General features: G+C 38.4%; 1 protein-coding gene across 1 annotated transcript in view; it reads left to right on the top strand.

Annotated features, from left to right (window-relative positions):
* The first annotated feature begins 3,609 nt into the window (after positions 1 to 3,609).
* Positions 3,610 to 22,217, top strand: part of LOC106131223 (paired amphipathic helix protein Sin3a) — a 35,769-nt gene continuing 17,161 nt past the window's right edge. The window contains exons 1-7 of the mRNA XM_060952807.1: positions 3,610 to 3,978; positions 7,711 to 7,814; positions 13,144 to 13,204; positions 14,116 to 14,264; positions 15,727 to 15,917; positions 20,636 to 20,759; positions 21,383 to 21,489. Coding sequence (XP_060808790.1) covers positions 7,740 to 7,814; positions 13,144 to 13,204; positions 14,116 to 14,264; positions 15,727 to 15,917; positions 20,636 to 20,759; positions 21,383 to 21,489 — 707 coding nt within the window. The 5' untranslated portion in view covers positions 3,610 to 3,978; positions 7,711 to 7,739. The remainder of the gene's footprint in view (positions 3,979 to 7,710; positions 7,815 to 13,143; positions 13,205 to 14,115; positions 14,265 to 15,726; positions 15,918 to 20,635; positions 20,760 to 21,382; positions 21,490 to 22,217) is intronic.

Raw genomic sequence — 22,217 nt, 5'->3', positions numbered from 1 at the left:
AACCGGCATTTCCCTTTGTTTTCCCTGTGAAATCGGCCCTTTGTCCTTCGATAGGGCGCTGGGTGCGCCGTGATCGTGGTACAGGAATTTCGCCTCTAGAAAAGTGCCATAATACATGATAGGTATACGTATACATTCACAGCTCGGGCTGGCCGCGTCGCTTCCGAATGTATGTGTTCGTGCGCTAACGTAGAGGACGTCGATGTGCTGGTGTAGTAGTTTGTTTATAGTAGCGGCCGACGCGAAATCGCCTGTATTTTAATGGCGGTAGGGCTGAGAGTCGTATGTGGGTCGTCGGCCTCGCCAGTGTTTGACTATCGATCTCCGCGGTGGCCAATGGCACATGTCGGCGCGCTCCTGCGCGGCTGCGCCTCGCCCCGCTCGGTGAAAGCCGGGCGCGCGATGCTCATTACATTACAAACTCTATATAACTGTATAGTTACATATCTTATCACCCTAAAAACTGTGCGAGCCCCCTTCTTACCGGTTAAGCCGAAGCCATCTTGATGCCTTTTTAGTTTTCGAATGATGATTTAAGTCTATGCATTGGCAGATATGATTCAAATTATGTTTTGTCGCTCTGTTTGTGGAGCGACCATCGTCATAGCGGGCGGGAGGGGAGGTAGCCAGAAATAGAATTGCGGGTTAGAACGAGCGACGTGGCAACGTCGCACGGCTCACCGTCTTGTCAGTGTCGGTTCAAAATGGCGTCTGTGCGTGATCGATACCGTGGAATTTGGGTTGAAAATGTTCAAATTAGTGATGTATTTGATCATGGGTTGGTGGGAGCTTCGCCCTGGGACCCTGGGGCTTACGCTCCGCACCCGGCCCCGGCTCCCGAACCGCTCAATGTACGTATCTCAACCATATTGCGCCGACACTTCGCCCTCCCCACATAAGTGCATATGGATATGCCTATCATACTTACATTGAACATTGCAATATCTGCTATCTATCATATGGTTAGCATATCCATATTGTATATTGGGATTGGGTTATCCTTAGTCCTGTAGATCATGTGCTATGAGAAACTTGTATGCGTCTACGTAAGTAGGTACATTTTTCAGGTTACGTAACAAGTAAGAGCAGCTGACTATAAAGATAGGTAATAGTTATAATCATCCAAAATTGCTAACTTATGAAGCAATATAGTTTAAATTGAGACGAGAAATCGTCCTGAATATATCTCATCATTAGTTTATTGCATCTGATAAATGGAAACAAAATGGCGGCGGTAGAATTACGACGCAATAGCGAACAAGGCTCGCGCTCGCCGATACGGCAACGCCGCATTCGCGTCTTTTCTTGTGAACAGTCACTTCGATAAGAAGTTTCAAGGCCAATATATCTTCGGCGTAACAATGGATAAAATTAACCGCGTTTATTTTGTTTATAATGAAGATCGCATGCTATTATGTTAAACAATTAGCAAATGCCGATTCTGATACATTATGTTCTACATACGCTGCGCACATCGTCGTTGTAATTGAGGTTAATACGTCTACAGTCATACAGCTTCGTTGTGTGGGTTTGAACCACACAAGTATTAACGCACACATATCTACCTGGGGATGGATAATAGATTAGTAGACACATACCTACTTGCATGTTGTGTGTAAATGCCGAGAGTTGCGTCATTAGCAGTTATATCCAACAACAGTAAACATTAAATGGACATTATCATGATTATAATGCACCATGTGATTTTATTTGTATCAGTTCAAGGATTTTGATATATTATTCGAGCGAAAATGCTACATAATTATTGATATTATTTATTTTCATTAGGTGAAGGTTGTTGGCTGGTACATAATGTATTCATTAACCTTCAATATTTGGCAGTATTTTTTCGCAGCATTTTTTTTACTATTCCTAAATTTTAAAAGAAAGAAGATGTAAGTAGATACTGTACCTCAGTGACTCTTAAGAGTTATTTATCTATCAATAACTTTAACTAGAGTTTTCAAGTAGTGTTCATAGATGGCGCTAGAAGTATCACATACGCTTAACTCAACTATAAACCCTTTAATACTTTTCCCAGACATAAAATAAATTTGGTGCGATTCTCACTTGTTTTATTCTGTTTTGTTAAATCATATTGTTTTATCCTTTAATGATTTTTAGTACTGTGTACGGTTTTTAATGTTTCTCATTACTTAATCATACTGCCACACCGAAATACTGTCTTACAGAGTAAAAAAATTGTCAGCTCTGATAGTAAACTGGTTTCTGTGTCCATATCTAAGATCATAAGCTACGTATTTCGATTATCCATTTACCAAAAATTGCCTTCATTCGGTACAGATAATTAATCCTGACAACTGTTTATTCCAAAAAAGGGGGACAAGGGGTTAAAAGAGGAGAAAAATGTTTGTATGGAAACCCACCCACCATCGCCACCACGTGGACGAAGTCACGGGCAAAAGCTAGTTCTATATATAAAACTACTACTGTTTTTTTTTTTTAAATATAGTTTTATCTATTTTAAATGTGAAAGGAATAATAAATAATTAACATGCAATGTTTTAATTGAGCCAGATGACTTTTGTGAAGTATGATAGGTAGGTAATTTTTCGTTATTCTAAGAAGTTTTTTAAAGGAATGTAATTAACCCTTTTTATTATAGAAGTACATCACTTTAGGGCACTATAGGTCTTTAAATTGTACTCATAGTTTATGTAAATTTCTATTTGTAAACGACTGTTTGTTGCTTAAATAAAGATAAAAAATAAAATAAAATAAAAGGTTGATGACAAAATACTATAATTCTATCTTATGCTTAACATTTTAGTCTAGATTAGTACGGATTAGTTCTGTAGATTTTTTAAATAAATATTCACAATGATCTTATTTCAATTGTTGCTTTTAATCAGTTGCTGTGTTTTTTTTTTATTATCTGTGTGACCATGATCGTATTTCTTTATTTTTATAGGCTTACATGGAGAACCAAACTGCTTACATAGGCTTATAATCAAAATACATCAAAAAACCAATCAATGTTTGTTTAATTGTTTAAATACCCTTTAAAAGTTAATTTTGATGTTTAAGTGATGTCTAAAAACGTTTTTGTATCAAAACAAAATGGTTGTTACTTAACATCCTTACGAAAGTGTTCTTCTAAGATGCATATCTTCCCTCCATAACAAGTTTTTGTTGCCAAGGCAACCAGTCTCGCGGATCAGCACGTTATACAAATGCGCTTTTGCTGTAGTAAATTGACTCTTAACTACAGAAATGGCGGAGAACTTTGTAGAAGCTACCAGAGAGATATATAATATTTTAACTATTACTAACATTCCTCCACATTTTTCCACAACCCATTCCTGAAGTAGGCCACTAACCACGCGCACCTTTCATGCAAATATAGAAAGTGTTTTCGGCGGGAAAATTACATGTGAAGCCAATTTGCGCTCTCAGTCGCAACTGTTGTATAATTTTAGAGAAAGGAGATTTGTTTTGGTCCACCACCTCTGAGGAGTTTTGTGGCATTTCATATCGCGGCACGTCCGATTCGCTCGCTATTATTCTATGGCGACGTTGCCGCACTGCAACTGAGCTGGGCTCGATTACTTGGCCGGCCGCGGGCCTGCGGTGGATGGAGGTGCTGAAGCAGTCAGTCGGCCGCGCAGCTCAGTGCGCGACGTTCGTACGCGGAGGGCTCCACTTGCATCCCCCCAATCCGAGTTGGTGCTTGCTCGCGAGTGGAAGCGAGACAACACGCAATTAGAGCGAGCGGGAGGTGTGTGAGAGAGACCGTGCTATGGCAGTGTCGCAACCTCGCCCACCTGACCGTGTTGATGCCGCGCTCGAAAAAGTTGCGCCGTTGCGCTATTTGAAGGCGCACGGATGTGCTCGCCCCGAGCGTACTGTGACGCTTTATTATCATAATTTTTTATCTTACAACTGTTTAATAAGTTACAAAACTCGTTTTCGTCCTCATGGTGAAGATTTTCACGATTTGGCATTAAGGATTCAAGGGTATGTTAAGTTTTAATTTTTTTTAACCAGATTGTCTTATCTATGTCACGTAGATACCTGTGACATATTGCTATTCAGTGCTTATTGTTATCTTGTCTCAGAGCATAGGCCTCTGTCTCGTTTTTATTATCATTGATTCTCATGACGATCTGCGGCGCGATGTAATTGTTGGTATTTAGTCGCCATTTTCTACGTCGGTGACGAATACCGCCGCGCCGTCCTCGTTTCACCCGGGCCGCTGTAAAGCGGACTTTACCACTCTATTCTGAAAGATGATTATCCTCAATCAAACTAAACTTTTTCTTTATGATCTGCTCGCTATGATTCACATTGGAAATAATAATACCTAAAATTTCGTGAGAGACTGTACCTGACGTGCTTTGAATCAATGCCGGACCACGAGTCGTGGAGATAGCGCTATAGTAAAAAAGGCGGGACAAGACTACCAACGTTCAATGTGTTAATTCTGTTGCCAAGTGCCAAGATGAAAGTTTCACAAAACGCATTTTGCGCCGCCCGTTCTATGTAGAGGTGCACCTAGGCGGAGTGTTATCGATTTGTGTACGTTTTCCGCTATAAATAAGTACGAGTTTGTGTCATCGGCGTTGCTGCCGGACCGGTTTTATGAACGAACCTGTGTGTGGGTGCTCTGACCGAAGCATTTTAAATTCCAAATTGGAGCCTCGAGTTTATGCCTATTTATTGAGCGTTTGTAAAGTGGCTTTATCTTGTAATTGCGTAATATGCATCATATTTCAAAAGAACATTCGTTTGATACGATATGACGAAATTGACTCAATTCTGAATACATGATAGAAATAGCCCAACCCTATTTAAAAAAAGCCTGTCAAAAACATAACATGTCACTGTCATTTTGTCAAGAATATTTTTTTTACCGTATTCCCGCTTTTTTCATTTCAAGAGAGCCAGTGTGTGACGCGTTCGTTAGATTTTTTTAATCACCGCTAGGAGTAAATATTGTTTTAATTGATTTTTTTTAGTCAGTCAACCTGATAAAACTTTGTGTAGATAATCCAAAAATATTCTGGTAAGTGCAGTCGATTACGTAACTAATAAAATACATATGTCTAGTAGTGCACATGGGTTTCATTAATATTATTCTGCTGTTTTATTGAATTGTAGGTTTAATAATCTATCTAGATCTATCAAATTAGAAAATAACTTCCATTGCCTACATAACCTCTAAATCAGAAAGAAAAATACTTTTTATTTTCATTGTTTTGAATGTCTCTCATTACTGAGCACATGTTCTTTGTCAATTATTTGTTATTTACGTTAACATTAAATTTAAAACCAATTTTATTTGTGCCAATTGAATAAGTCACTCGAAAGCGAATTGCCTTGACCCAGTAACAAAGTACTGAATAACCAACATAATGATGTTTAATATTGACCAGTTTGCATACAAAACAATTTAGACAAGCTGTATTCTTTGCCTTTTAACTTTATGTAGGATTATAAGTTGAAACTTCAATGATAGAGAGCCAAGACAAGTCACATGTCTTATCAATGTTTGAACAGCCTCTAAGAGCAATATAGATTTATGTTAGTTGCCCCTGTGAGTAGGAACTATAATTTGCCCAACTAACCTAACCTATATTGACAAATAGTGTGCATTGTCATGTCAACTGACTAACCTGATCCATGAACCATTGTTAAGGGGGTGAGGTAACTGAGACTATATATAGCCATAAGGAAGAAGAGTATGTATAGGTTATCTTGCATATTAGGATTCTTCCAGTCTTTAAATAACCTAAATTGACTTCTAAAAGTGAACATTCATACATACATTCATGTCTATATCCCTTGCGAGGTGAACACCACCAACAGTCTTCAGAAGACTGAAAGACCACTGTCAGGTATGTGGCTTTATGAAGGAATTATGATTCAAAGAGTGATAAGTTGGAAGCCCATCGCTAACAAGAGGAATCCCAAGCTTATCCGTTATCCTAAAAGTGTTTATAGGCTATGTGTCATACTGGAATGTTTCTCTTATAGGAGGTAATGACAGCCGCATTTGATATGATTATTTATTAGATGTCACATGCCCTTTCATTCCTCTTTTTGGTACCGAATGTACTGAAAATCCATGTGTTTAACCATTAATTCTTGCTACTTTCACTGTACTACTCTTTAAAAAGCTTTGTGCAATTCCTAAAGTCTTATTATTTCATTTCAGTCCAACAAGATCATAAAATTTGTCTCTCCACTATGACATGATGTTGGCTCAAAACTCCAATTTATAATTGCTATATTTTAATTTTTTTTAAACCAATTTTTTTGCTTAAATATATTTATTCAATTTATTTTAAAAGAAAAATCACTAGGTTTTAGATACTTCAGAGACTTTTAAGACTTACCACTTAAATAGATGAAATTTTAAGTGTTACATTATGGATTTTATGTAATGAAACCACAATATGATTCAGTTGTGTGATGATGACATTTGAAATCCAAGACCATTATATGACACATGCTCACCATAAGTTCCCAAATCACTAAACTTAATATTTGTATCTTAAATCTGTCTACCCTGTAAGGGATATTGACATGATTATATGTATGTATAAATCATATTTGTAACCTGAGATTTGATTTACATCTTTATTCATTAAGTTCTTGTAACTGTGTAAATTAATGATAAATTAGCAATAAAGCTGTCACAAACAAACAAATAATTTGTTATTAACTATAATAATTACACATTCTTGAGATCATTTTCAATTCCTTGACATTTTTAGTTTGATTTAATCTACAATAGCCTATAAATACTCAGGACCTTCATTTATATCAAATACAACATATTTAAAAAAAAATCTGATCAATATTGAATTTTATTCTTATTAAACAAGTTTATAAAAAGAAATATGTTAAATATTTTTGCTCTGTCTATTACATACATACATACATACATAAAATCACGCCTCTTTCCCGGAGGGGTAGGCATCTGTCTATTACCTTACTTAAAATCTGATCATGATCTGACCAGCTGTCTCCAGCTATGATAACATCATCATAGTACACGCATACTCCTTGTATGTCACTTAACATGGTAGTATTTAACTCATGACATTCAAAAACCCTTTTTCACTTTGTCTGGAATGTGGATAAATCTTTGCAATATTGGATTTTCAAAATTGGATTAAAGGTATCACTTATTGACGTCACTTTCTAAAGGGACAGACACATTCTAAAGGGTTATTTCATAAAATTTATTGAATTGTTATCTCCTGTAGAACTTAGATATAGCCGAATCATTTATATATGAATAAGCATGATATTGTAATAGAAAAGTGTGTGAAAGTTTAAATATTTTTTCAAAAACTGGCGATTTAAGTGTAACAGAAATCATAAAATAAATTTTGACTCTATGTCTGGTACGTTATAACTTCGAAACTTCTCAATGGATTTGAACGCGTTTTTCACAGGAAGATCATATTATAATTAGCATTGTCGAAACTTGTGTGAAAAAAGAAGTTGTGGTGAATTGAAAATTTATTTGAAGCACCGTTTCAAAACATTTGTACCCTATGTTATGCCAGGTTATATTCTACTTGTGTACTCTAATTTTATGATTATCCGTTCAATAGCTTTTTTGCGTGAAAAAGTAACAAACATGCATCCTTGAAAACTTGTATTTATAATATCAGTTGGTTAGATGAAATGTGGCCATGTTAGCAGTCAACTGATGATGTGTTCATCACTTTCCAGGTGACGAGGTGATGGTGTGAAGCATTAAGATGATGAAACGCACAGGGGTCCCTCGTCTCGGGCCTGAAGATCCAGCGCCCATGCCGTCTCAGGTTCCAGCCCAGGTATGTACATACACACATACATAAATAAAATCACGCCTCTTTCCCGGAGGGGTAGGCAGAGACTACATCTTTCCACTTGCCACGATCTCTGCACACTTCCTTCGCTTCACCTACATTCATAGCTGTCTTCATGCAAGTTCGGCGGTTTCGGGTACTCTTGACCTGACCCTTTGCCAGGACCTCCTTAATTTATCAAGATACGTTCGTCTAGGCCTTCCCACTCTGACCTTTCCCTCCACAAAGTAAAGATACTATATATATATATGTATATATTATTATCATACAAAGCAATATGTAGGGTAGTTGAAAAGCTACAGTTTTCCATATTCATATAATTAGGTCTATATCCCTTGCGGGGTAGACAGAGACATCAGGCGTGACTATATGTATGTATGTACATATATAATTCAGTAGATAACCCGTGACGGAGTAAAAACAAATAAACTTGCCAATTATGTAATTAATATTAGTTGGTATTATTATTTAATAATTCAAAGAATGAATGAAAAATTAAAAGACTTTAAGACACTTTTTCATCATGGTGCGTTGTGTGGTAAATACCACGACAAATATGCATTTAGGTAGGTACCTACATCAAATTGTTAAAGTTTAATGTTTCTTACTATTAGAATAGAATAGATTGATTTTCAAAATTGGATACAAGGTATCACTTATTGACGTCACATCACTTAAATCTAATAATAACTACTACCGCTTCCAAAGCGCATGTGTAGAAGAAGCGGCGAAACAAACTACACTGCAGCTTCTATTATATTCTCTTTAAATGTTAACTTTAAATGTTATCATTGTTAGTCACATATAGAATTGGAAATGTACCAACTACCTACCCATATCGTCTCAATAAGCTGGTTGGGCTGCGCATGAGTGCATTGACTGCGAATATGAATTGACGTCGATGCGCCTTTATTATTGGAAGCTGTCATAGATACCACACGAAAAATGTCGACGTATTTAAAAAGACTTATTAGAATAGATTTATTTTCAAAATTGGAAACAAGGTATCACTTATTGAAGACACTTCACTTAAATCTAATTATAACTACTACCGCTTCCAAAGCGCATGTGCAGAAGAAGCAGTGGAACAAACTACACTGCAGCTTGTTCACTCCGTATCTTTTCCATGGATGTCGACTGAGGGATAGGCTTATATACTTGGAATTCCTCTTATACTCTATGAGATAGCAACCTGTCACTATTTGAACCCTGTCACTCAATTCCATCATAAAGATATACAGCTGGACATAGCCTTTCAGTCTTGAAATGGTATATATATCTCATAAAAAATAAAAAAAGATAGATATATATATCGCACCACCAACTTAGTTTTTCTGTTTGGTCAGCTGGTCGACTGGTAGAGAATGCCTAACGGCATTAAGTCCGCGTTTTGTACATTTATTTTTGTGCAATAAAGTTTTAAATAAATTAATATATATGTATATCTATCACTGACAGAGCCCTGTTTATGTATGTAAATTAAAAAAAAAGCTAAAACAATTGTTCTGTGCTGTGTGGTTCCCGGCACCATAAGAAAAAAGAATAGGACCCCTCCATCTCTTCCCTATGGATGTCGTAAAAGGCGACTAAGGGAAAGGCTTACAAACTTGTGATTCTTTTTTTAGGCGATGGGCTAGCAACCTGTCACTATTTGAATCTCAATTCTATCATTAAGCCAAAAAGCTGAACGTGGCCATTCAGTCTTTTCAAGACTGTTGGCTCTGTCTACCCCGTAAGGAATATAGACGTGACCATATGTATGTATATCAATCACTGACAGAGCCCTGTTTAGATGTATTTTAATAAAAAAAAAAAATTAAACAATTCGCTTTATTACAAAAGCACCTGTTATACTTCCGACCGCTGCTGCAGAAGTCAATTGCAACAATAAAATTCTCGTTTCACTCGCACCCGATGCTGCAAAAGTACAGTTATGTTCCTATGTGTAACATAATTGCGTTGTTTACTTGCGCCCACGCCTGAGATAAGTCGATAACCTTATGTTTACGATGCGATAGTTTATCAGCAAGTTTCTTATGCAGTTCCTATGCAAGGGAATTGGTTAGGGTCGGGCGTCGTGGTGGAATGCCTTGGGGACACATGATGCCCTGAAAATGGGGTTTAAGTGGGGAGGCTACCGCCTCACTAGGGGGTCACTTCCCGACCCTGGAATGGAAAGGACGGCCAGCAACTTATTGGTCGCCCGTAATAGCTAAATTCCCGGCACAGACGCGCCGGCCACTCGGAGGGCAATCGTGGTGAAATGCCAGCGATCCCATGATGCCCTCAAAATGGCAAGAAGGGCGCACGGAGGGGTTTTAGTGGGTAGGCTGGTACATTAGGTGCCAGGAGTCCCACGCTCTCCCGGGTGAAGACGCGGGGGGTTGTCAACTCTCTCTTCAAACTTCTCTTGTCAAAACTTGTTGTTCTCGGTCCACTAAAGAAAAGGACCACTCCACATCTGTCCCGTGGATGTCGTAAAAAGCGACTAAGGGATAGGCTTTCGGATTTGTCTTATAGGCGATGCTAGCAACCTGTCACTATTGGAATCTCAATACCATCATGAAGTCGTACAGCTAAACGTAGTCTTTCAGTCTTTTCGATGCTGTTGGCCCTGTCTACCCCGCAGGGGATATAGACGTGACTGGTATGTATGTATGTTATATTGACAGTTGAGTTAAAATGGGGAAAACAAAAGCTTTCTATACCCGATCCAAGGTTACGTGTTGGCTAGATTGAAACATCTTGGAATCCGCGTGGATTTAAAAATAAACTTTGATTCATCAGCGCGGCACTGAGTTGGCGGGTAACATGTTTTGTTTGAATTACGACATACATACATACATAAATAAATCACGCCTCTTTCCCGGATTGGTAGACAGAGACTACCTATTATCTTTCCACTTGTCACGATCCCTGGAATATTTGTTTCGCTTCATCCACAGTCATTACTCTCTTCATGCAAGCTCGTCGGTTTTGGAGTTGATCATATCAGAGACGTTCTGGGTTCTGGCTAAATGTCAGTTCAAGAGATTGTGAATTACGACATTCGATTTTAGTCTCGGAATCCTACGCCATGATGTTTGAGGGAGATAAAAAGTCCTACCTCACATTCTCACTTTGGTTTTTACAAGTAATTCCCGTCCCGTGAAAATGCTACAGTGTAAATTGTTCCGCCGCTTCTTCACTCGAGCATAAGTTTTTTTAATAAATCAATTTTTATTTGATCCTGGTTTCACAAGTCCAGTTGCCTGAATGTGCAGGTTTCCTCACGATGTATTTCTTTACCGTAAGGGCATCGAAGACTTTACCTTGTTTGGTACAAATTCGATCATTTGTAATGATAATGATTCTCAACTTTGTGTTCTTTGGACTTTGGCTTCAAGTCATGTACGAGGGGTGATCCAAAAGTAATGATAATCAATAATAAATACAATGAATATATTATATAAATAAATTTATTTCTCAACATAGTCTCCTAGCAAGTCTATACATTTAGTCCATCTTTTTTCTAAACCTAAAATACCTTTAGAAAAAAATTCTTTATCCTGACTCTCAAAAAACTCGTCAACCGCGGCCATCACATCGCTATCATCGTCAAATTTCTTGCCCCGGAGGTGTTCCTTGAGTCGAGGAAAGAGATAGAAGTCACTGGGGGCTAGATCTGGTGAATAAGGTGGGTGTTCCACCAGCTCAAAGCCCGCTTCTTGAATGGCAGCCATGGCAACTGCAGCTTTGTGAGCCGGTGCGTTGTCTTGATGGAACAGCACTCCAGCCCGCAGTTTGCCTCGCCTTTTCTCCTTAATAGCCTCCCGCAATCTTCTTATTTGTTCTGCATAGTAAGAGCCTGTAATAGTGGCCCCCTTCTCCAAGTAGTCCACCATGATTATTCCTTCAGCATCCCAAAAAACAGACGCCATAACCTTCCACGCTGAGCTTGACATTTTGAATTTCTTCGGCGTCGGTTCATCGGCTCGTTTCCGTGTCATCGATTGCTGTTTTGTTTCAGGATCAAAGTGATGGATCCAGGTCTCGTCCATGGTCACAAAACGTGACAAAAAATTTTCCTTGTCTGCCTGGAACTTTTCGAGATTTGCTCTTGACATGTCGATTCGTTTCTTCTTTTGCTCGTCGTTTAACATTTTCGGTACCCAACGCGCGGAGACCTTTCTCATATGCAATTCGTTCGTAAGGATTCTTTGAATGCTGCCATATGAGATCCCTGTGACCTCAGCTACATGCCTAATAGTCACTCTTCGATCTGCCAATATAACTTCTTCAACTTTTTTCACATTTTCTTCAGTGAGAGAGGTCGATGGGCGTCCTTCGCGGTGTTCGTCTTCCGTCGATGTTCTTCCCAGCTTAAACTCCTTAACCCAGCGTGCAACTGTAGAATATGGAGGAGCAGAGTCCCCTAATGTTTCCACCAGGTCGCTGTGTATGTCTTTGGTAGACATTTTTTTCAAGCAGAGGTATTTAATCACGGCTCTGATTTCGTTTTTGTCCATTTTGATGTTCACTCCTTGACTGTTCGTATTCAAATGAATGTAGCTCCCGGGAATCGTGACCTATTTATATGATTTTTTTTACCTGAACTAGTGGATAACTGAGCAAGTGGCTGACATATTTTTTTTATTTCTTTGTGCACTAGAAATAACTGATTATCATTACTTTTGGATCACCCCTCGTAATGGAATGTTTCGTTAATACAGCTGATGATTTTTATTAGTATTTTCGATTATTGATAAAAATATTTACATTACAATATTTTTTTATGTCAAAATTATCTTCAGCTATGCGATTAGCTAGCTACATGTCATTATGTGAGTCTCAATTCCATCATGTGGCATTTCACTTTACAAAACAGTTTGGCCTCTATCTGCCCCGCAAGGGATGTAGACGTGATTATTTGTACTCATGTCACCCGTACGCGACACGGCGGCAGGTGTAAAAATAAACAATACATGTCAATAAATCAATAGATAACGCTATCGTGCCGTAATCACAGATAGTATACGCTGATAGTTCAAAGTTTGTTGCGTGCAATGTTATTGGACGAAACGTGGTTTTTCCGAGTTTACGGCGAAAAAGGTGTTTTTAAAGGAAGCGTGACATTTTTTTGAGATTTGGTGCGCGGGCGGCATGGCTGTATAGCTACGGGTACGTTGCCGTCATGGAGACGTGGGGCAATCTTTAAAAAAAAATAGCAAAGGCTGCAAAGCTTTGGAATTCTCTCCCCATTTCATTTCTCGAAGTAACTCGTCCATTTTGTACCTATAGCGTTAATAAATGATGTATTTTTCTATTGTCACAGATCCAGCAGCCTGGAGCAAGCAACATGCATACTTTAGCCCAACCGGCCCAACCTATTCTCGGTAAGACAATTTTGTTATCTTTGCAAACGTTTAAATAGGCGCCGTTTGGTTCCCGGCATCAATATGAAAATAATAGGACATATACCATCTTTTTGCCATGGATTTGAATAAAAGGCGACTAAGTGATATCCCTTAGTCGCCTTTTACGACATCCAGTTTATATGCATGACGAGTTTATAAGCATATGCTTATAAACTCGGGAGTCTTAAGGCGATAGTCAAGTAACCTGTCACTATTTGAATCTAAATTCTATCATCAAGCCGAACAGCTGAACATGGCCGGTCTTTTCAAAACTGTTGGCGCTGTCTACCCCGCAATGGATAAAGACATTATGTGTATCTATGTAGACGTTGAGTGACATGATAAGAAACATAGTGATAAGGGAATTATGTGATGCGTTAGAAGATATAGTGACAGGAATTAAAATTTTAGCAGTTAAATTAACATATGTTTTAAATAGTATGTCGTGTATCAATGTAGCATACAATGGTAGACAGACTAAAACAAAAAAAAAAGTCGTGTATTTTTGTGTCCCATGGATGTCGTAAAAGGCGACCAAGAGATAGGCTTATAAACTTGAGATTCTTCTTTTAGACGATGGGCTAGCAACCTGTCACTATTTGAATCTCAATTCTATCATCGAGCCTAAAAGCTGAACGTGGCCTGTCAGTCTTTTCAAGACTGTTGGCTCTGTCTAGCCCGCAAGGGATATAGACGTGACCACACATATGTATGTATGTATCTTTGTGACAGGAGCGATAGAATAGAATAGATTTAGAATAGAATAGATTTATTTTCAAAATTGGACACAAGGTATCACTTATTGACGTCACATCACTTAAATCTTAATTATAACTACTACCGCTTCCAAGCGCATGTAAAGTGACCACATGTATGTATGTTTGTGACAGGAGCAGCGACGATGCTGTCTGTGGGCGGCGGGCCGGCGGGCGTGGGCGGGTTCGCGCGCGCCCCGCCGCGGCCCGCGCCCGCCATGGCCTACATGAAGCCCGGGGCGCCGTACGCCGCGCCCAAGCAGCAGGCGCCGCCGAGGTTGAAGGTGGGACCCTTGTGTGTTGTACCTCGTTTTTGGCAGGCGATATTACTGAAAAATCATTATTGAATTCAGAAAATGGGCCTTCGCATGCTATTTTGCACGTCATTTTATATTTTAACTAGCTGTTGCCCGCGACTCCGTCCGCGTAAATTTCGAGTTGAATCTTGATCATACAGATAGATACAGAGAGACAAACAAAAAATGTAAAAAATAATTCTCTATCCATCTCAGTCAAAATACTAAATGTACAGACGAAATATTTTTACCGTTTTATTATATGTATTGATACATCAAAGAAAATAAGAATAAAACTTAAAATAAAGAGAAATTCAGTACAAGGGCACTAATTTCTTCCAGCAGGTCTGCGACAGTTTATTCAGAAAGTGGGCCTTCGCATGCTATTTTGCACGTCATTTTATATTTGAATAATTTAAATATATACTCACCTTTAGATACACCCTAGACCCTAGAGAGACTAGAGGTAGGTGCCGTGTGATTCCCTGCACTATAGAATTAAGATATCGTAAAAGGCGACTACCCATGTAAGTAGGTACATGTTTATATGTATATTCAACTCCTATTTTGATGATAAACGTTACGCCTCGCATAACCACGACATTGCCGAGTGGTCGCCCTTGTCTGTTATCCTAAATAGGTCACTAATACAAAAAAAGAATAGGACCACTCCATCTCTTTCTCGTGGATGTCGTAGAAGCGTCTGAGGGATATGTGGGCTTTTTTTTTTTAGGCGATGGGCTAGCAACCTGTCACTATTTGAATCTCAATTCTACCATTAAGCCAAACAGCTGAAGGTGGTCTAACAGTCTTCCAAAGACTGTTCATTGGCCCCTGTCTACCCCGCAAGGGCACATAGTCGTGAGTATATGTATGTATGTATTTAAGATTACATACATACATACATAAAATCACGCCTCTTTCCCGTACGGGTAGGCAGAGACTACCTTTTTCCACTTGCCACGATCTCTGCACACTTCCTTCGCTTCATCCACATTCATAACTCTCTTCGTGCATATTAACGATTGTTTTTTCCTTATAACAGTCTCCCCCGCTTTTATTACTCCTTATGTCAAGTCTTGCGAGTATCTATTCAGTAATAAACCAGCATTGAAGCAAAGCGGTCGTTTTATTAAGATCCGATATATCATCTATTTTTCCTTATGCCGTGTGGTTCCCGGCACCAATACAAAAAAGAATAGGACCACTCCATCTCTTTCCCATGGATGTCGTAAAAGGCGACTAAGGGATAGGCTTATATACTTGGGATTCTTCTTTTAGGCGATGTGCTAGCGACCTGTCACTATTTGAATCTCAATTCTATCATTAAGCCAAATAGCTGAACGTGGCCATTTAGTCTTCAAGACTGCTGGCTCTGTCTACCCCGCAAGGGATATAGACGTGAGTATATGTCTGTATGTATTAACGATTGTTTTTTTCCTTACAACAGTCTCCCCCGCAACTGTTCGAGGCGGGCGGCGGGCGCGTGTCGCCGAGCCTGGCGCCGCCGGCCGCGCAGTTCCAGCGGCTCAAGGTCGAGGACGCGCTGTCCTACCTCGACCAGGTCAAGTTCAAGTTCAACAACCAGCCGCAGGTGTACAACGACTTCCTCGACATCATGAAGGAGTTCAAGAGTCAGACGTAAGTTGTGTTCTTTGATGACTGTGTGGTGTGCGCCCGTGTCTATTAAAAAAAATGATTCGAATTGGTCGGAGTGGGAAGGCCTAGAGTCCAGCGGCTCAAGGTCGAGGACGCGCTGTCCTACCTCGACCAGGTCAAGTTCAAGTTCAACAACCAGCCGCAGGTGTACAACGACTTCCTCGACATCATGAAGGAGTTCAAGAGTCAGACGTAAGTTGTGTTCTTTGATGACTGTGTAGTGTGCGCCCGTGTCTACTAAAAAAATGATTCGAATTGGTTGGAGTGGGAAGGCCTAGAGTCCAGCGGCTCAAGGTCGAGGACGCGCTGTCCTACCTCGACCAGGTCAAGTTCAAGTTCAACAACCAGCCGCAGGTGTACAACGACTTCCTCGACATCATGAAGGAGTTCAAGAGTCAGACGTAAGTTGTGTTCTTTGATGACTGTGTAGTGTGCGCCCGTGTCTATTAAAAATTTGTATTGCAATTGGTCGGAGTGGGAAGGCCTAGAGTCCAGCGGCTCAAGGTCGAGGACGCGCTGTCCTACCTCGACCAGGTCAAGTTCAAGTTCAACAACCAGCCGCAGGTGTACAACGACTTCCTCGACATCATGAAGGAGTTCAAGAGTCAGACGTAAGTTGTGTTCTTTGATGACTGTGTGGTGTGCGCCCGTGTCTATAAAAAAATTGAATTGCAATTGGTCGGAGTGGGAAGGCCTAGAGTCCAGCGGCTCAAGGTCGAGGACGCGCTCTCCTACCTCGACCAGGTCAAGTTCAAGTTCAACAACCAGCCGCAGGTGTACAACGACTTCCTCGACATCATGAAGGAGTTCAAGAGTCAGACGTAAGTTGTGTTCTTTGATGACTGTGTAGTGTGCGCCCGTGTCTACTAAAAATTTGAATTGCAATTGGTCGAAGTGGGAAGGCCTGAACGAAGGTATCTTGGTCAAATTAAGGGCGTCCTGGTAAAGGGTCAGGTCGAGAGTGCCCGAAACGGCCGAGCTTGCATGAGGAGAGTTATGAATGTGGATGAAGCAGAGGAAGTGTGCAGAGATCGTGGCAAGTGGATGGATGTAGCCTCTGCCTACCCCTCCGGGAAAGAGGCTTGGTTTTATGTATGTATGAATTGCAATGTTGAATGTAAGAGGGATATTTTACCTTTTGAAATTGGCACCATTCAACATATTTTTGCAATTTCAAACCTTTATTTCACCAACGTTTGAAAGTCATTAGTTTTACCTTTCTCTATTCTTCCTCCTGTCCCGGTTGCATCCTCACCACTCTAAAGAGGAGCCCGGGGTATGCCTTTGACCATGGCTCCTGGATTGAGTGAGTCAGGTTTTACATGAAGCGACTCCCATCTGCAACCATTGCAGGTAAACCTAACCCATATTGGATCGATCATGGTTACACATCCAGTTGCCTGAATGTGCATCCTTACGATGTTTTCCCTCATCATAAGAGCATCTTACCTTCTCTCTCTATCGAGGTTAAACTGTAAGGATAGATAAAGGGACAAAAGAGGCATGTCCTTCAACGTCATATTTTTACTATATAACCTAGATTTATTGTCAATATGATGAAATTAATTACCGATTGAGCCAAAGTGATAAGAACTTGCGGCTGCTCTATAAGAGTTCTGATTTATTTTTATATGCGTTTTCCATACAAATATATTGTCAAGACTATTTAAAATAAAATATAGGTGTATTTTTTGTTACTATCGCTGTTACCACAGACATTGTGTGTGGGCAACCTACTTTATATATATATATATTATTATTTACTAGCTGTGCCCGCGACTTCGTCCGCGTGGAATAGTTATATTGGGCATCATCAATGACTCTCAAAGATGAATAAATTTTTCCGTTTTTTTTTTTTCACATTTTTCATTATTTATCGCTCCTTATAGTTGCAGTGTGATGTTATATAGCCTAAAGCATTTCTCGATAAATCGTACTCTTCAGCTTTATAATATTAGTATAGATGTCCTGTAAAAAAATATGTTACTTAGCTAACTCACACCCTATTAATTTGTATTTCATATGAAATTGTAAATCGTGTGTAGCAAATCAAATAAATGAATTATCTATCTATCTATCTATGCCACATAAAAACTGTCTTGACATATATAAATATAAATATATACGGGACAAATTACACTGATTGAGTTAGCCTCGAAGTAAGTTCTTTGAGACTTGTGTTACGAGATACAAACTCAACGATACTATATTTTATAATAAATACTTAATATAGATAAACATCCAAGACCCAGGCCCTTTAGTCGCAGTATATGATATTCGCAAAACATCATAAGAGCAAGACATTATAATCTCAAAATAGCACATTCTCAAAATATGATATTCTCAAAATATCATAATAGCTAGATATCATATTCGCGAATCATAATGTTCCCAATACATCATATTTGCAAAAAAGCTAATACTCAGGAAATCATATTCAATCAAATATCATATTCGCATTTCACGATATTTTTGATCCAAAAGTAACATCAGCTACAATAAAACCAAGACTGCGTTTAATTGATTCTTGTCCTAAAACGTGGTACTGGCTGGCCATTTATTTTCCTTTATTATTTATGACTAATAATGACAGGAAAAACGTCAACTTTGATTAAACATATTATTTATTGCCTCAGAGGGTAAAATACTTTGCTTTAATTAGTGTTTCTCTGCTTAGGCATAAATATGGAACAATTCAAATGTAATAATAATGAAATAAAGTTCATCAAAAGTCAAAAAAATAAACCGGTGTTACTCTATCAGGGATACAGGTACAATTTCTATTTAAAAAACAAATCTGGGACGACAAACTGGCGGTGTTCTAAGCAACAAGAATGCAGAACGTCAATAACTCTCAACGCCAACAATGAAATTATCAGACCCGCTAAGCATGTCTGTGATTCTCCCAATTTTACAAGCAACCTAATAGATTTGATTGTTGATGACTGTAAGAATGAGGTGTGCACCAATTTTACTTCTGCGCAAAAGATTTTTGAGAACAATATTTTAAAACACGATTTCAAGGGTCAAGAACATGAAATACCAATATTTGCGTCAAAAAAAGATACTCTGTACAGAGCTAGAAATAAATATTTAAATATGGATAACTTGAAAAAAGACTCATTTAACATAAGACTTCCAGATAACTTAGTAGGAGATTTCTATTTATACGACGTACATGAATCATTTGGCCGTATTATATTTTTTTCAATGTTGACACGTGCAGAGATACGTGAATATTTAAAAACGGTATCAAGTATTTACGGAGACGGTACGTTTAAGATTGTACCTAAGCCGTATTATCAACTATACAGCTTACATGTCGACGTGGCACGTACTGAAGAAACAATTAATTTTATTCCAATAATTTTTGCTTTACTTCCCAACAAACAGCAAAAAACGTACGAGTGCTTTTTTTCTATACTTAAACTACAATTCGGATTGAACTTAAATATGTACAAGTGCGATTACGAACTGCCTGTTGTTAAAGCTGTAAACCAGGTATTCCCAAATGCAACCGTCAAAGGCTGCTATTATCACTTTTGCAACGCTGTTTTCAAAAAAAGCAAAGAATTCGATCTCTCTGCAGAAAATCGAAAAATTGTGCAATATTGTTCATTGTTACCACTGCTACCATCAAATTTGATACCGGAGACATTCTACACGATTATGGAAATGTCATCACGAGACCGAGACATTAATAAATTTCTTGATTATTTTAATAATCAGTGGATGAAAAAGATAAGCAGTTCTATATTAAGCTGTTATGATCAAAAAAACAGAACTACAAATGGAGTCGAAGGATGGCATCGCCGAATTAATAGTAAAATTCCTAAAAAGCCAACATTGTATCAATTTATAGCATTAATGAAAAAAGAAGCAAAAATACAAAAAGTAAAACTAGAAAGAAACAATTTACATTTTGCTGACAAGAAACGAAATAAAAAAACGATAGACAAAAATAAAAAAATTAAAAGTATCGTCAATGATTGTGTACTTAAAACAATAAGTCTTCCGGTATGTCTAAAACGGTTAAGTGTTTTACAGAAATATTAGTAGTAAATATATTTTGAATATAATTAATAATAATAAGAATATTTTTTATTTTGTTTTTTGTAATAAGAATAAATAATTTGTTTTGTAATACCTAACAAATAATACTATGTTTCGAAATAATATATCTACCATTTCCAGCACTTCCAGCGGTCACCTCCTCCGCTCTTTTTTGTCTAGCTACATAAATTTTTGTCATATATCGTAATATATCAATTACATATGCCTTACTGTACTTAGAATATAATGTTTTGAGCTTATCATATTTTGCGAGTGTGGTATATTGCGAAAATCATATTTCGTGAATGTGTTTTTACGAGAATCTTATGTCTAGCTATTATGATATTTTGAGAATATCATATTTTGAGAATGTGCTATTTTGAGATTATAATGTCTTGCTCTTATGATGTTTTGCGAATATCATATACTGCGACTAAAGGAGACAAGCGTACTACCGCTGAGCCACAGAGGCCGTCAATTGTAAATCGTGTGTAGCAAATCAAATAAATGAATTATCTATCTATCTATTTATGCCACATAAAAACTGTCTTGACATATATAATGTTGTATGGAAAACACATATAAATCTTGTGTGGTGCACTAACAAAATTTCAATGTTACGCAACTGACAGTGACTTTGTCGGCAGCATCGACACGCCCGGCGTGATCACCCGGGTGTCGAACCTGTTCAAGGGCCACCCGGAGCTGATAGTCGGTTTCAACACTTTCCTACCGCCGGGTTATAAAATCGAAGTGCAGAGCAATGGACAGGTGTGTGATATTTATTTTAATTTTTTGCTAATATACATATATATATTTTGTAACAGATAAAAGAATACTTTGTGTGAGTGCCGTGTGGTTACCGGCACCAAGAGAAAAGAAGAATGGGACCACGCCATCGCTTTACCTTGGATGTTGTAAAAGGCGACTAAGGGATAGGTTTATAAACTTTGGATTCTTTTAGGAGACTGGCTAGTAACCTGTCACTATTTGAATCTTAATTCTATCATCAAGCCAAAAAGCTATGATATAATAATAAATCTTTATTTTCCTCTCTCACATAGAATACACAGTTCATAAAAAAAGCTGAACGTGACCTATCCGTGTGGTTCCCGGCACCAATACTCCATTTCTTTCCCATGGATGTCGTAAAAGGCGACTAAGGGATAGGCTTACATATTCATTCTTTTATTAGGCGATGGGCTAGCAACCTGTCATTATTTGTATCTCAATTCCATCATTAAGCCGAGTAGCTGAATGCGGCCATTCAGTCTTACTTACGGGACTATTGGCTCTGTCTACCCCGTAAGGGATATAGACGTGACTATATGAATGTATGTATATATTATATATTTATACAATTGAGATAAACACATATAACATGTTTTGTCCAGGTGTCAGTCTCCATGCCGTCTCCGACCGGGCTGGGCGCGAGTGGAGTGTTGCTCGGAGTTCATCACGCAGCTCAGCCTCAACTTGTGCATCTGTTACCCGTAGCACAGTAAGTGTACAATACCAGTACCTTGGATACTGCTTCTTCTGCACTGACGCCTTGGAAGCGGCAGTGAATTTAGTTTTAAGTATTTTTTTTGATGTCAACCAATGTTGTGAAACCAAAAGATTTCGACTATTATTAAGTGATATGAAGTATCCCATGATGATGAATAAAAATTTTGAATTATGAATTTGTACTTACATATATACCAAATAACTTTTATTATCTTATATATAAAATTCTCGTGTCACAATGTTTTTTCGTCCCGTACTCCTTCTGAACGGTTCGATTCTCATGAAATTTCAGTCTTAAAAAGACTGAATGGCTATTTGGCTTACTGATAAAATTGAGATTCAAATAGTGACAGGTTGCTAGTCCATCGCCTAAAAAAGAATCACAAGTTTGTAAGCCTATCCCTTAGTCCCCTTTTACGACATCCACAGGAAAGAGATGGAGTGGTCCTATTCTTTTTTGTATTGGTGCCGGGAACCACACGGCACAATAAAGAATAACTTAAAAAATAAAAGGTGATATATATGTACATATCACGTTTTTTTTTTCATGTGCTTAGGCAATTTAGAAGTTAAATGCCAAGTCCCTTACTCAACCAACATAGCTATGTTACTACATTCAACATTTATATACACTATACGTGTCTCAGCCGGCGGTGTAGATATACAAAAGTTGTATCCGCGCCAGCTGACTGAGGTCGTTGACCTCGCCGTATTTTCGTA

The sequence above is a fragment of the Amyelois transitella genome, chromosome 29, assembly GCF_032362555.1.
Source record: "Amyelois transitella isolate CPQ chromosome 29, ilAmyTran1.1, whole genome shotgun sequence".
In the NCBI taxonomy this organism is placed as follows: domain Eukaryota; kingdom Metazoa; phylum Arthropoda; class Insecta; order Lepidoptera; family Pyralidae; genus Amyelois; species Amyelois transitella.
The sequence above is the reverse complement of the archived record's forward strand: the minus strand, read 5'-3'. Positions and strand labels throughout refer to the sequence as shown.